Here is a 15,586-nt window from a genome sequence, read left to right as displayed (position 1 = left end):
TCCCCAGGGGTGCTTTTCCAGCAGACACTGTATCTGGCAGAAGGGGAAGGCCAGGGCCCGCAGTTCTAGGAACTAAAAGTTGTGCAGAACCATCTCAGCTTAAGAAAAGGATTTCCCTCACACGTTAAAAGCAAGGCAATTTTTAACATCTGTATTATTTTCCCAGAATGAAAGGAGGAAAGGAAGAGAAAAAGGAGAAAAGGAGGAAGAACGACTACACTGTCATACTTGTGTTTAAAACACTACTGATCTTTGATTTCTGTGCAAAATGACAAGTTCCCTTCTCCAAAAAGAAAGGCTTTCATGTGAGATTCTGTCAGCACCCCCAGTCAAATGTCACGTATTACCTAGTTTCCCTTGCTGAAGGGCAGGGGCCATGAAAAGTACATACATTTCAGAATCACATACGGGACACTCAAAGTCAACCCTACCACGCGCTCGCTCAGCAGTTCCCAAAGTGTGGGCCAGGAGCCCTGTGGGTACTCGGGGAGCCTTTCAGGGTACCCATGAGGTCAACACTATCTTCATAATAATACTAAGATGTCATGTGCCCTTTTCACCCTCTTTCTTTTCATAAGTGAAATTTTCCCAAGGCTGCGTGATGCAATGTCACAACAGACTAGATGTATGCCCAGGTATCAAAGCCCAGCTGTCTTCTATTAAGTCACATATTAAAGATATTTTCAAAAATATCTCTAACTTTTTTGTTACCCTGGAAAATACAATTATTTTTAATTTTTTTAGATATCATTTATGTTAGCTTGTCATGTGGTTGTTATTTTTAAATGAATTAATAAATATGTATTTTAAAATTCCTCAGTCTTAATAATGTCTAACATGGCAAATCTTGATAAACATAACCTACATTTTAAAAGTGTGTTGGCGTCCTCAGTAATTTCTAAAAGTACAGAAGGGTTCTAAGCTCAAAATTTGAGAATCCTTGTACTATCCAACAGTAATTACCATTTATTGAATGTGTCTTTGAGCTGTGCAGAACACACGGAATTCTTCACCTCTTAATCTTTGCAATAAAGTTATAAAGTAGAGAAGTTAAAAAACAAAGACCTTCTAGCCCGAGGTCTCACAGCTGGAAGTGACAGAGATAATCAAGTCCTTCTGACTCCAAAGCCACATTCCTGATGACTGAACAGTCCTCCCCGACAGAATCATTCTCGGTGACTCTGAAAAAGTTATTTCACTGCTCCAAGTTTATTTCCTTACCAAACATGGGCAGAGCCCCACCTCCCGCTGCAAAAGAGTTAATATGCATCCTAGCGCCTAGCACAGGGTGCACATCAAAGAGACCCTGAAAATCTGTCAATCTCCTTCCTCCCACCCTTCCTGTCTTTGGCACATTAGAGCAACAAGACTCACCAGCTTCCCTTCTCCCCTCTAGATGGTCTTCAATCAGACAGAGAGGTTGACATCACAGAAGGAGTTGATGAAGATATGATTGTGACTCAAAGTCAGACCAACTTCATCTGCCCCATTACACAGGTACTGTAAGCACTTTGCTTCATGGAGGCAAAAAGTTCCCATTTGCTTTCTGACTTTATTTCCTGTCTGGAGTTGACGAGGGAGGAAAGGAAAGTGATGAGGGTCCAGGAGGAGACCTGGGAAAGAGTTTGCAGTCCACGATATCCTTAGGCATCTACGAGTATATCCCTGCCCCACTGGCCAGGTGCCTTTGAGGCCTCTGGTCTCCCTGCATTTTCTGCTACGGCCCTCTGCCCTGAGTTACGTAGAGCCACGAGATGGGGAGGTTAAACCTCGGAAGCCCCAGGTCTAGGCGACAGCAGTGCCAAATAATTGGTGACTTGAAGAAGTTACTGGAAGCTGGTCATCATCATTCCTGAAAGTCTAATGTCTTCTTGATTACAGTTGGAAATGAAGAAACCAGTGAAAAATAAAGTGTGTGGCCACACCTATGAAGAGGAAGCCATTGTTCGCATGATTGAGTCCAAGCGCAAGCGGAAGAAAAAGGCCTGGTGAGTTGCTGCAGGAAGGGAAGTGGCCGTTCCCAGGGGTGGTCAGTCCCAAGCAGTGTGTTCATGCTGGAGGGAAAGCTGCTTAAACCTCCCCTGAAGTCCATTCGCCCAGGGGGATAGTGTAAACATGGAAGCCGGTTTTCAGGAAGCACAACACATGAGGGGAAAAATTAGTAATCTGTTCGGGAAGAAGCTGAAGGAGCTTCAAACACACCTTCAAAATACAAGAAAAGGGAGCTGGATGTAATTCTCATCATTAGATAACAGGAATTTTTATAATTTTGTGTGTGCTGTGTGTTCTAAGTCGCTTCAGTCATGTCCGACTCTGTGACCCTATGGGCCTCAGCGTGCCAGGCTCCTCTGTCCTTGGGGTTCTCCAGGCAAGAATACTGGAGTGGGTTGCCATGCCCTCCTCCAGGGGATCTTCCCGACCCCAGGATTGAACCCGCATCTCTTATATCTCCTGCATTGGCAGGCAGGTTCTTTACTACTAGCACCACTTGGAAAGCCCTGTGTGTGCTGTAGCCTGAAAGAAATAAAGGAGAATTGTGATGCTGAGAGATTTCTTTTCCCCTTTCTATTATGTCCTAACTCAAATGAGAAGGAATGGTTTAAAAAAAAATTTTTTTTTTGCATTCTGCAATACAGATAGTTTGTTTAAAAAAGTATCAAGTTGTCATTCTAAGAATTCATATCCACTGGTCTTTTTTTTTGGGGGTGGGGGGTGGGTGCTGTGCCTCATGGCATGTGGGATCTTAGTTCCCAGACCCCGTGCCACCTGCTGTGGAAGTGTGATGTCTTAACCATTGGACCACCAGAGAAGTCTTGGTTTCTGTTGGTCTTGATGATCAAGATTTGATTGTCTGGGAAAAGCTTTCATATCTTTAATTACATCAATAACTTCACGAATAGTTTAAGTAAATTCATGGATGACTTTAATGAGAAATTTTCTTTTTAATTGGAATGTTTAGAGAATCTTTTACATGTATATATATATATGTATATATACATATATATATGTGTTTTTTTTAACCCCTTTCACGCACAAACACACACACAGCTCTGTTCCTGCAACGACATAGAAGCCTGAGTTGGCTAGCCTGGCTTTGACTTGGTTGGCATTTCTTGTGCTCTTATCACAGATTTGTTGAAGGAATGGAATTGCAGGTGTGACCAGTTCTCAATGGACCTTTGATAACAGTCCCTTTGATGTGTGGCTTTGCTTCTCCATCATCTAGAAATTTGCTGGTCCAGACCTAAATTGGAATTCCCCACCACTCCTCATCTGGGTGTGGACTTAGAGATAGGGCATTTGTGACTGTAGATATCTTAATGGTTATTCAGTCAAGTTATTTGCCCTATTTATTCTAGAAAACCTGCCTAATAGTTGCAAAATCGAGATTGTCTGAGTACATTTTTGTCTGTTTTGACTTTCCACCTTACAATTGAAACGTCCCATTTCCCCAGGGAACCTTCCATTTTCCCTGTGAGTGTAATTTTCTTTGTTTTTGGATGTCTAAGCCTTCTGTGTCTTTTTTTTTTTTTTTCCTATGTTTATTCTCTGAAAAGCAAAATTTTAATTTGTTAATATAACTGCTAAGAATAGGCCTTCCCAGATAGTTCTGTTTCACAGCTCTTTTTCCTTAAAGTCTGTGATATTCTCCTCAAGTCAGATTTGGAAAGCACAGGTACTGATAACAAAGCACATTTTCCCCAAGTCCCAGGAGGGATGGGAGCGACTCCAGAACAGGCTTGCACTGAAACACATCTTCTTGATTACATACTTTGACTTTCTAATGTCCTTTGCCTTTTCTGAATTGTAAATGACATTCGGAAGCACTTGAGCAACACCCGGCGTTTGGAAAGTGTGGGTATTTTCCTGCCATGCTTTTCTATAAGTTGGACACAGATTCCGTGAACACTGCAGATCCTCATAGCTTAGTAATACAGTGAAGTCCAAGAGGAGGACGTCTGGGAGGTTTACAGCAAAGGTAGTATTTTTGCTGGGCCTTGAAAAATGAAAAGGATTTCAGAAAGGGTGAAGAAGAGTCTTTCCAGCCAAGAGGCTCACCACATTCAGAGTCTGTTCCACTTGGGGAAAAGTAGATACAGGTGCAACTATTGTTTGTTAGAGGGTGATGGGAAGGATGCTCTGGGCTCTAGTAAGAGGGGAGTGGTGTATGTAAATTCTCTCCATTCTGTACTCATCTCAGAGGACGTTAAATGTTATGATTTCATTAGTTTTCTCATGTATAAATTGATGGTCATAGCTGTAAATTCCCTCAGTGTATGTTTGAAATTTGGATAAGATATACAGAAAGCACTGAGAGCACCTGTCATGTGGTAAGTAAACATTATCCCATCCTCCTCGTCTTTCTTGCCATCATTGTTCTGTAGGGTTTTGAAGGAATATGCGAGTCAACCCGGGTTTTAGGAAGTTACTCCAGTAGCAATTTAAGGGATGAATGAACAAAGGCCTGGGGTGAAGATGTCAGTTAGGATGCTGTGGCAGTAGTTAAGTTATAGGTCATGAGAGCTGGGATTGAGACCAGAGTCATAGGTGGAAGGGCATTGAGGAGAAGATGATTGTGGAGGTACGATGGACAGAAAACAAAAGCTGGAGGGAACAAGTGGAAGAATGACTGACATGCCTAAATGGGGTGTCTAGAAGGATGGTGATGTCATTAGCCAACGGAGAGCCTGTAAGAGGAATGCATTTAGGAAGGACGATAAGAGGGTCATGCTAAGTTTGAGGTCCCTAGCAACGCAGCCGTTTGGAAGTATCCAGGAGGTGCAGAAAATGTGGGTGTTTGACCTCTGGAGAAACTCTGAGTGGGATGTTGATTGACAGGTTATTGATACAGAAGAGTCAGACCCACACATCTGCCAGGTGCAGCTCTGGACCAGATGTGACAGGCAACCGAGAGCCCCCAAGGATGGGACCTTGGCCTGGCTCTGAGCAACGCGAAGCCAGGATGCAGCTCTGCTCTGCTTACTGTGTTCCCAGAGCACCTGATGGAGGCCCACAAAAAAAAGCATTCTGCCATTCTGAAAGGGCAGTCAGAGGAAGAAGATTCCAACAAAGCAGTCTGAGACGTAGCTGGGAGAGAGGGGAAGGGAGACTAAAGAGTTGAGCTTCACAGGAGCCAGTGGGGAGGGGGGTGGTTGACAGGGCCTTGAGGATGAGCTACACTGCATTTGGCAGCAGGTTGGAATCCAGGGCCTCTTCAAAGCCTACCCCAGAGGTTCCTGATGAAGTATGAATTAGTGTCATCTCCCAGGACGCATGTTTGGGCGATGAGCACGTCTGGGTTCCCTTTGTTTGAAAATGTCCGTGACACATCCGGTTTGAGAAATCCCAGTTTCTCAGTTCTTCCTCCTTGTTGGTTCCAACTCTGATTTGTTAGACAGGAGTCCCAGGTACACTGTGTTACTAGCACTGACTCCCTTTTCCTGTCCATGAGGCCTCTTAATACATCTCTCTGCATGGGCTTAAGTCAGAATAAAACGGCTGAGACTTTAGCCCTAACTAAATACTGTTAGTTAAAATAATTTCCTAAAGCAGATCTCTGAATAATCAGTCTGTTTATTATCTTCACATGATTTTCACATATATGAGATACTTCCAGTTATCCATAGTCATTTCTTTGCTTTCTGATTTAAGAACAGAGACTGTATTAGCAAACAGTCACATTTAAGAGTGTGGAGAGGACAGTTAGGTTGAACAGAAAGGTGTCGTTGAGTAGCAGAACTCCAGCAATGTGCTTAGAGGCCCTATTTTAACCATGAACCAACCATTGACCTCTCAGAGTCTCAGTTTCTTCATCTGTAAAATGAAGAGAGCAACATCTCACAGTATTTGAGGATCAAAGGAACAGTGGGGAATTCCAGTCTAGGTCTGCACCAGCATATTTCTTGGCAGTGGAGAAGCAAACCACTTAGAAGAAAGCTCTTTTTTTGGCTTACAGAGCGCTAAACAAATAGCAGCCGGGTTACTGAGGTCGAGACTGTTCATGTTTGTATTACTTACCTCACTGCTTAGTGACACATCGTTTCAGACGCAGAGGATGTAGGCTCGAGTTACCCTCTGGGTTTAGGTATGATGAGAATCCATCCTGCTCAGATTTCCAGACCTGCTTTCTAGAGCTGGGTGGACCCTGGAATGCTTGGGCCCAAATCCAGGAACTCGTAAGACCCAGAATCCTGTACGTGTGTGCTAATGCTGAGGTCAAGGTTCCCCACAGCCTCTGGGACCCCTGAGACCCAGGCCCTTTGTTCAGTAGACACACGCTTGCCCGCTGCTGTGCTGGAATGTTCTGCCCTGTCAGTGACCCAAGTTCAGGACCCAGCGTCTCCTCCCAGGCCTGTGGGCTTGACTCCTGCACAGTGATGACGCGAGGGCTTAGACTGGTGTGGCCACACCTATCTAGCTCACCAGGATGTCGTGGGGACGGATGCACTGTGCTTAGAGTGTTCTCTCTCCAGAGGAGCGCCTTGATTCAGTATCATGTGATTATGAACCTTGTCTTTTCCTCTTCAGTTTAGAAACTGGTGTGTGTTTATTTGAGATGGGGTGAGAAACAAGGTTCTCCTGTATCAACCTCTCCTCCAAGAAGCCTTCCCAGGACCCCCATTCTTGCTGCAGAGTGCCCTGTCCCATGCTCCCACGGCACCTCTGCGTTGTGGCATGTCGGCCTCCCACCAGCACTGTAGGTGGGTCTGGCTCTGCTCCGCAAGCTTCTTGAGAACAGAAGTAGTGTCCTAGAGCAGGAACCGGCTTACCGAGCACCTGAGTGGATTCCTGGACCCTTGTCACGCGGCGTCCCACTCATTCCTCATGACAGCCCTATATGCTCCACCTTCTTAGAGGAAGAACCTGAGGCCCATTACTGGTGTCACTTGCCCAGAGTGTCACAGCCAGGAGGCTGGAGCCCAGCTCTCATTTACTCCTGAGCCTGTATTTGTGTCTCTAGGCCGTCTGGCTCCCCTCAAGAGGATTTTTGGGTTAATGCCTCTGTCCCCCGAGTTAATCCCCTAAATGAGCTCAGACCTCTTTGTCTGACAAGGGTAGCCCTGGGATGATGTGCAGCCAGCTCTGCAGCTGAGTGGTGTGGTTAATCCCATCACACATTCTCAGAATGCTCTCATTTACTGACTAAAACCACTGATGTCATCAGGAAGTCCTCCCCACCTCACTCTCCACTTCCCTAAAGCAGCTTATTCACTGTCTGGCTATTGGTGTTAAAGACTTTGTCCTGGGGAGGGGGGCGGGGGTGGGGTGGAGGGAGACTCCAGCCAGGCAGGGCAGTCAGAGCAGATGATCAGATGGGTTATAAGCATCAGCTTAAGGGTCATCTCAGGCACTGAGTTCAAGCTGCATCTCCATGTCGCAGAAGATCAAGTGGTGAGAAACGCCTTTTCCAAAGTCAGGAAAGCGTCTTTTCATAATCTCAGCTTATTGACTTTCATACTGAAAGAAAAAACTCACTCTGAGACCTCAGGGTGTTTTAAACCAGTGTAAAGCTCTTCTCAAGCACCTCCAAGCCACCCCCTGACACAAAGCCAAGTCATCATACCTGGTCCAGTCACCCCCATCCTCTTTCACATGGTCACCTTTCTAGCCTCACATTTTACAAGTACCTGACCATACAGGACCCATTTCAGTAAATATAAATATTGTTAGCAGGCATATTATTCATTACATTGATTCATGCTCTTCTCATAGAAAGATGCCTTGGTCCAGAAATCAAGACCAAGAAAAAGTTTCTCTTCTGTGTTACACAGTTGAGCCCTCTACTACTGGACAGATTAGACCTCACATGATCGGCTTTCTTCCCCTTCTGGTTTATAGCTTTTGTCTTGTTTTTGTTATTTTTGATCTGTGCTTTTTGGAGGGTTGTCTCAGATCACTGGGCCAGAGCTCTGTGTAGGGCAGGAACCTGTATTTGTATTTTACAGCTGGATGCTTCATAGGGCCACTCGCATAAGAGGGTCAGATGAGCGCACGAATGCACACGTGTCTGTGTTGGAGGTACGCAAGCTATAGGCAGGGAAGGGAATGACTGCTGCTGAGCACTGTGTTGCCTGGAGCCCTGTAAATCTGAGGATGCAGAGGCTCCAAAAGTCAAAGTGAGCTGCTGGTGGTCTCATAACAAGCAAGTAAGCGGTGGCGACCTAGGTCGGTTTTGACTTCAAAACTGGGTGCTCTACTCTACCCAAGTCTGGTTCATGTTGAGAAGAAATCAGGTGACTTCATCCAGCCCACTGCCTTCAGAGGAGACCACATCTAAACAGAACCATGACTCACCCACTGATTTCTTCAGCCGCAGCTCTTCCCCTGAGTCTCCATCAGCCCACTCAGCCTCTCCACTGAGAGGACTGGTGGGCATTTCAGAGAGAATATGTAGCAGCCAGGACTCCTGCCTGATTCCATCCCAACCTAGTTTTCCAGTTGTTTCCATGGAGATAAAGGGTACCACCAAGGCCCTTCAGCTCCAGCCAAACTCTGAACAAAGCTCAGCTCTTTGCTTTACCCTCTACATTGGGTCCGTCAGCAAGCCCCCTGGGTTCTACTTCCGGCTGTATCCAGAAGCTACACCCTCATCCAAGCTTCCCTTTCTCTCCCAGCTGCTGCATGACCCCCTCACTTCCCTGCTTCCTCTCCGCCTGTGTCCGCATTAAGCAGCCAGAATCATGTTTTCTAAATGTAAGCTAAATTTCATCACTCCCCTATCTCAACCCCTCCAGGGTTTTCATATTTAAAATAAAATCCAAAGTCCCACACACTTTCAGTCAAATCTCCAAATGCCCTCCCTCTTGCCCTGGGCATTCCAGCCACATTGACCTTGCTCTTATACCAAGCAGCTGCCTCCTCAACTTCTACACATGCCGCTGCCCCAGCCCCGGCCACATGCAGCCTTTGTTCTATTAATAGATAAGCCCTCCCCAGCGAGCCATGCCTGACCCCTGCTAGATAAGCCCCTCAGCTCACACTCTCTCCCTTGACCCTGCTTTTTTAGTCATTGTGGCACTTAAAGACGCTATGCAGTGGGTTAGCAATGGTTTCTCTCCTCCACTGGAAAGTGAGTGCCATGAAGTGGGCATTGCCCCCGCCCCAGTGCTGGACAGACCCTGGCTTAGGTAGGCACTCTGAACTAGTGAATGAGTGCACATCAGTCCTGATTTTTTAAATGTACCCCCTTTTTGGTAAAATGTCCACACTTAAATACTGCTGCTGCTGCTGCTAAGTCGCTTCAGCCGTGTCCGACTCTGTGCGACCCCATAGACGGCAGCCCACCAGGCTCCCCCGTCCCTGGGATTCTCCAGGCAAGAACACTGGAGTGGGTTGCCATTTCCTCCTCCAGTACATGAAAGTGAAAAGTGAAAGTGAAGTCGCTCAGTCGTGTCTGACTCTTAGCGACCCCATGGACTGCAGCCTACCAGGCTCCTCCATCCATGGGATTTTCCAAGCAAGAGTACTGGAGTGGGTTGCCACACTTAAATACTACTCAGCCATAAAAAAAGAATGAAATTTTGCCATTTGCGGTAACATGGATGGACTTGGAGGGTAATTCTGCTAAGTGGAATTAGTCAGAGAAAGACAAACACTGTGTGATATCATTTATCTGTAGTCTAAAAATAGAACAAACTAGTGAATAAAACAAAAAAGAAGCAAAGTCACAGAGAGGACAGACCAGTGGTTACCAGTTGTGGGGGCTGGCATGGTTGGAGGGAAAAAGGTGAGGGGGAGGAGTTATTATGGGATTATGAGAAATCATCTGTGTGAAACTTTTGACAATTGTAAAACCCTATAGAATTGAAAGAATTTTTCTTTTTTTTTTTTTTTTTAAGTGTGCGCTTACATTCTTGCACGGAGAGAAGTTGATTCTGAATGCATTAAGGTGACGCGGCCTGACTTGATTTTCTCATCTCTCACAGTTGCCCGAAAATCGGCTGTAGCCACGTAGACATGAGAATGTCGGACCTCATCCAGGATGAGGCGCTGAGAAGAGCGATTGAGAGCCACAAGAAGAGACGTCGCCAGTCCAACTAGGACACCCCCCTCCCTGCAGGGGACTCCGCAGCCTACCTCCTACCCCAGCCATCCGTGGAGAGTGACGCTTGTCAAAGCACTTCGACTGGCTGCATAGCATACTTTGGGGTAAATTTGAAGGTTTTAGTGTATTTGAAAGCATTTTTCTATGTTCCAATAAACATTCAAGTCTATTATATTGTTTATTTTTAAGTGTTCTGTAATTTTAAATAAAACTTTGATTATCTGTGTGTGTCGTATGTGTGTGCCACCTGAGGTGTAAATGGTTCCAGTGGTATAGGCTGGGTGGTGCCAGGCTTATTTCTAATCCTTCAGACTATTTTTTATTACAGTTTTAACAAACAGAAAAAAATGTTTTTTACAAGGGATGTTTGAAATGGAAACACATAAAAACAACCCAGTTGCAAGGAATTTCTATCAGGATAGTAAAGAATAGCATGAAGGTATAAAGCAAAACCAGTTTCCTTACCTATCTTTACTTTGTGTATTGACAGTTCCAAATATGTAAATGCTCTTATTTGTCATTCTGATGAGCATGGACTGCTCCAGTAGCTGGCTTATCAGTGCGATGATAAGTGATGCCATAATGGAAACTTTGCTGCAGCCTTCTGAGAGCCTAAAGCGCTGTCGGAAGGAACCACATCCTGGCTGCTCTCTGCCTTGCTCCGTGCCTGGCTTTCATAAGTGCCTTCGGCCCCCTGGGCCTGGGGGTCTTCAACTACAAAATAAAGATATTAAATAAGATGTTCTCTGTCGTCCCTTCAGCCCTGAAAGTCTGTAGACTTATGAGCAGCAGGGTCTTTAAATTGAGTGTCATTGATTATATTCTATTTATGTGAAAAGGACTAGTCTATTCACAGTGGCGGGACAGGGAAACCTGGCATGCTGCAGTCCGTGGGGTCCCAAAGAGTCAGACGCGTCTTGGCAACTGAACAACAGCAGCAGCCTTTTATCAACTAGAATAATCAATGAAACCCTACGAAGCATGCTGCGACTACACTAGAAAACCCAGAAGAGCTAACAACGGCTAGCATTTATTGAGCACCCACTGTGTACCAGGTACTATTTCAAGCACTTCACATATATGAAAATATTAACTCATAATTTTCTCAGCCTGATGAGAGAGATACAGTTATTATTCCCACTTTACAAATAAGTAAAATGAGGCACAGAAGTGAAGTGGCCTGTGGAAAATCATAGTAAGTGACTGAGCTGGGATAGTTCAGTCATCTGGGTCCAGAGTCTGGATTCTTGGGGTGGGGGGTTTTCCCTTTTAATTTAATGGCTGTGCTGGGTCTTCCTTCGTTGCTGGCTTTTCTCTAGTTGCAGCGAGCGGGGGCTGCTCTCTCATTGTGGCTTCTCTTGGAGAGCACAGGCTTGCGCACCGTTGTGGCACATGGGCTTAGTTGCTCCACAGTCTGTGGGGTTTTCCTGGATCAGGGATCGAACCCGCATCTCCTGCGTTGGCTGGTGGATTCTTTACCGCTGAGCTTCCAGAAGCTCAGAGTTCTTAATCACATCCTCTCCTCCTCTCTATTGATTTATTTAGGTTCTAAAAATATACTCCAAGTCCACATTTAAAAATGAAATCTTTTAAAACTAAAAAGAAAAAATAAAAATGAAACCTTTGTAAAGAAACAAGATACATGCATTTGTGAAAAAGAAATTCACTAAAATGCAGGTAATAACTGGATTTGATATCTAATAGACAGTAATGGCCATGAAATAATAACATATGTTTGAATTTCAAAGCATAGTCTAAAATGGCAGGATTAATTTTGGAAACACTCATGGAATTCAGAAAGGAGTATGACATTGAGTTGTCTACAAACTAAGCAATTTTGAGTTTCTTAGATGCTTTATCTGAATCAGACTTCCTGAGGAAATGATGATGTTTCAGCCAGAACAAACATACTTCTCGTGGAATGTGGTTCTTTTGTGAAATAATTTGTTTCCTAAACAGATAGAGACAAGCATGAAGTGTTTGCCTAAGGTTCAATTTGCATTTTCCCCAACTCTAAAGAGAATTCCAGAAAATTGGTGTAGACATTTATACCAGTTAGAAAAATGCAAACACCATCCTGCTATGGAAAAGTATTTGTAGCCTGTAACATTTTTTCCTTCTTTATTCCTCAGAAACATATATACTTGTCCAACCAATTAACGAATTTGAAGTTTTGTATATAAAACTTATTTTTATCTTCCACCACTTGGTTGTCATGATCAATCTCTTATATTTGTTAAATTTCCTTTATAAGAATTTTCCCAAAAAGTGAAGCCTTTTCTTGAAATGAAATTTTACTTGCCTTATTGAGAAACCCAATAATATACAAAAAATGAAAGGGGAGCAAACAGATGGTGAGGGTTCCATCCCTTTTTCCTACAGGACCCCAGTCCTTTTTTTTTTTTCACTGCTGTATTTATTTTATTTTTGGCTGCTCTGGGTCTTTGTAGCTGCCTTTTTTTCTTTCTTTTTTGTATCTTTTGGCCACACTGCCAAGCAAATGGGATCTTAGTTCCCAGACCATGGATTGAACCGGTGCCCTCTGTATTGGAAGTGCAGAGTTTTAGGGAAGTCCCAGGAGCCCCAGCCTAATCTGAGATCACCCAAGAGCCCGTGAGTAGCATTTGAAAACTGCACCAGACATCGTAGCGAAATCATTTCATATATGACTGGTTTAGGACTGGGACAATTGTGTGAACATGGCATTTAAAAAAAAGTGCTAGTTCCTTTAATAAATTTCCAGTTGAGTAAGTTTAAAACATGACCACAAGCTCCAAACAATAAGATAATTTCTCACTCACCATATATAGAACTTCAAACATGGAGTGTCCAGCCTGAAGCAACTCCTGCACTGCTCCCAGCTGAAGTTTCCTGTGAGGAGAGAGAAATTGCAGGGCTCAGGGGAACCGAGGCCTCCGGGAACTGATGGCTGGCCACACACCAGGCTCAGGGCTAAGTGCCTTAAACATATCACCTAACCGAATCCTCCCTGTAACCCTGGAGGGAAGGGTTATCGCCCCATTTTACAGATGAGGAAACTAAGGCTCAGAGTCAGTCAGTCATTAGCCTGAGGTCACTGGCTTGAGTGGTGCTGGTAGAGCTTATACTGGGACATAACCAAGAGTGCAGAGGGAGCACTCCGACCCACTAAGCTCCCTGCTCTGGGGCCGTGGAGGATGTCCGAATGGTCAGCGGACCTGCATTTCTATCCCACCTAGCTTAAATGTACTCCTGAGACCGCTGCGTCCCAGGTGAGTCCCATTTTCCAGGCATTGGTGCGTTTTGCATAGCCCAGTGCTTCTCCCTTCCTTCCCTCTGCAAACACACCCCACCAAGTCCAGGCCCTCCCTCCCAGCTTCCACTTAGACTGGTCTCCCACCTCGCATCTGCCGCTTCCCTTGTTGATCTACAAGAATGCTGATTGGATAATCCTGCATCCTTTCCTACCAAGTGAACTTCAGGCCTGGCATTCAGGATTCTACCATAGTGCAGCCCCACTCTTACCTCCCCAGCTTCAGCTCACCGGCTCTCTTTATGGCAGGGTTTCTTCCAGAAGTAATGGCATATTCCTGACCAGCACATACAGTTGACCTTGGGCAAGTCGCTTTACTGCTCCGGGCCTCAGACGTGTCTCATAAACTAAAAGATCTGGACTTCTCCCCAGGGTTTCTTTAAGATTCCTAAGATTCCTGTTTGATGAATTGGTCCTATGCAAAGACTATGGCCCATTAGAAGGAAAACAAGCTGACTCTGAAATTAGAATATATTTGAACCCAATGTGTATATTGCATCTTTAAGTATTTAAAGAAACACTTTTTGAGGTACTTTGTGATGTGTTATGTGTTAGTCTCTTTGGATATAAAAAGTCCTTCTGAGAGGGTTTCTTGTTCAGTTGGACTAGACAGATATGCACAAAAATAAACTCCATAAAAGGTTATATTAATGTCATGTCTAGGGGACAGCAGGACAAAGACAGGAAATACAGGAAAATTATCGAGTAAAAATTGAGTTTTAGTAAATCAGGTAACAAAATTCAAAACAAGTTTATCAAAAGCCTGTGAAACCTTGTGGCTGGGAGATGGGGTGAGGGTAAATCCTGAGTGTGGATTACCCAGCGGTATGGGAAATCTGCTATGTTGTGGAAATCTGGCTTCAAGCTCATGTGAAACTTCATGAAGGGGGTTAACTGTTCCGGAAAGAAGGCAGTTAAATCTGGGGACAGGAATTCTCAACATTGCTTGTGGAAATGCAAATTGGTGCAGTCACTGAAAAGTTCGGCTTTTTTAAAAAAAAGGTTACACATGAATTTACCACACAACACATTAATTCCAGTCCTAGGGATCCACCCAAAAGAAGTCAAAACTATGTTCATACAAAGTCTTGTGTATGAATATTCACAAGCAACATGCTTTATAATAGCAAAAAAGTGGAAGTGATCTGTATGTCCAGCTGGTGAATGGCTAAACAGAAGCCGTGGAGCCATACAAGGAAATACTACTTGTGATAAAAGGGAATAAAGTATCAATGCTTGGAACGTGGTTGAACAGGAGCCAGTCACAAAGATCGAATAGTGTGTGAATCCACTTACATGAAATGTCCAGAAAAGACAGCTCTGTAAGCACAGAAAGGAGATTATTGGTAGCCTGAGGCTGGAGGTGAGAATGGAATTGCTTTGGAGTGAAGGAAACATTCTGAAATTGGGTTGTGGGGACTTCCCGGGTGGTCCAATGGCTGAGACTCCGAGCTCTCGATGCAGGGGGCCTGGGTTCCATCTCTGGTCAGGGATCTAGATTCCGAATGCCCCTATGCCCTCCTCCAGGAGATCTTCCCGACCCAGGAATCGAACCCGCGTCTCTTAGGTTTTCTGCATTGGCAGGCAGGTTCTTTACCACCAGCGCCACCTGGGAAGCCCCAACCAAGACCCAGCGAGGTCAAATAAATCAATCAATTTTTTAAAAACTGTCATGTGATGAGGGTTGCACAGCTCTAGACTTACTGTCACTGATCAGATCAGATCAGTCGCTGAGTCGTGTCTGACTCTTTGCAACCCCATGAATCGCAGCACGCCAGGCCTCCCTGTCCATCACCAACTCCCAGAGTTCACTCAGACTCACGTCCATCGAGTCAGTGATGCCATCCAGCCATCTCATCCTCTGTCGTCCCCTTCTCCTCCTGCCCTCAATCCCTCCCAGCATCAGAGTCTTTTCCAATGAGTCAACTCTTCGCATGAGGTGGCCAAAGTACTGGAGTTTCAGCTTTAGCATCATTCCTTCCAAAGAAATCCCAGGGCTGATCTCCTTCAGAATGGACTGGTTGGATTTTTTAAGTATAATGGAGTGAAAACCCAGGCTAGTTCTTTCCTCTGTTCATCCTGCCATTGAGGAGGATGAAATTCAGTCTTGTAAAGACGACCCCACGTCTTTTAGAACACCCAAAAAAGATGTCCTTTTCATTATAGGGGACTGGAATGCAAAAGTAGGAAGTCAAGAAACACCTGGAGTAACAGGCAAATTTGGCCTTGGAATGCGGAATGAAGCAGGG

At 44.8% G+C, this 15,586-nt stretch overlaps 1 protein-coding gene across 5 annotated transcripts in view; it reads left to right on the top strand.

Moving 5' to 3' along the window:
• NSMCE2 (non-SMC element 2, MMS21 homolog (S. cerevisiae)) overlaps positions 1 to 10,269 on the top strand; it is a 238,495-nt gene extending 228,226 nt beyond the window's left edge. For all 5 annotated transcript variants that reach the window (XM_010838890.1, XM_010838889.1, XM_010838888.1 and 2 more), the window contains 3 exons: positions 1,397 to 1,497; positions 1,882 to 1,988; positions 9,927 to 10,269. In XM_010838890.1, coding sequence (XP_010837192.1) covers positions 1,397 to 1,497; positions 1,882 to 1,988; positions 9,927 to 10,041 — 323 coding nt within the window. In that variant the 3' untranslated portion in view covers positions 10,042 to 10,269. The remainder of the gene's footprint in view (positions 1 to 1,396; positions 1,498 to 1,881; positions 1,989 to 9,926) is intronic.
• Positions 10,270 to 15,586: the final 5,317 nt, after the last annotated feature.

Source organism: Bison bison, unplaced genomic scaffold (genome assembly GCF_000754665.1).
Source record: "Bison bison bison isolate TAMUID 2011002044 unplaced genomic scaffold, Bison_UMD1.0 scf7180017864108, whole genome shotgun sequence".
Classification (NCBI taxonomy): Eukaryota; Metazoa; Chordata; class Mammalia; order Artiodactyla; family Bovidae; genus Bison; species Bison bison.
The sequence above is the reverse complement of the archived record's forward strand: the minus strand, read 5'-3'. Positions and strand labels throughout refer to the sequence as shown.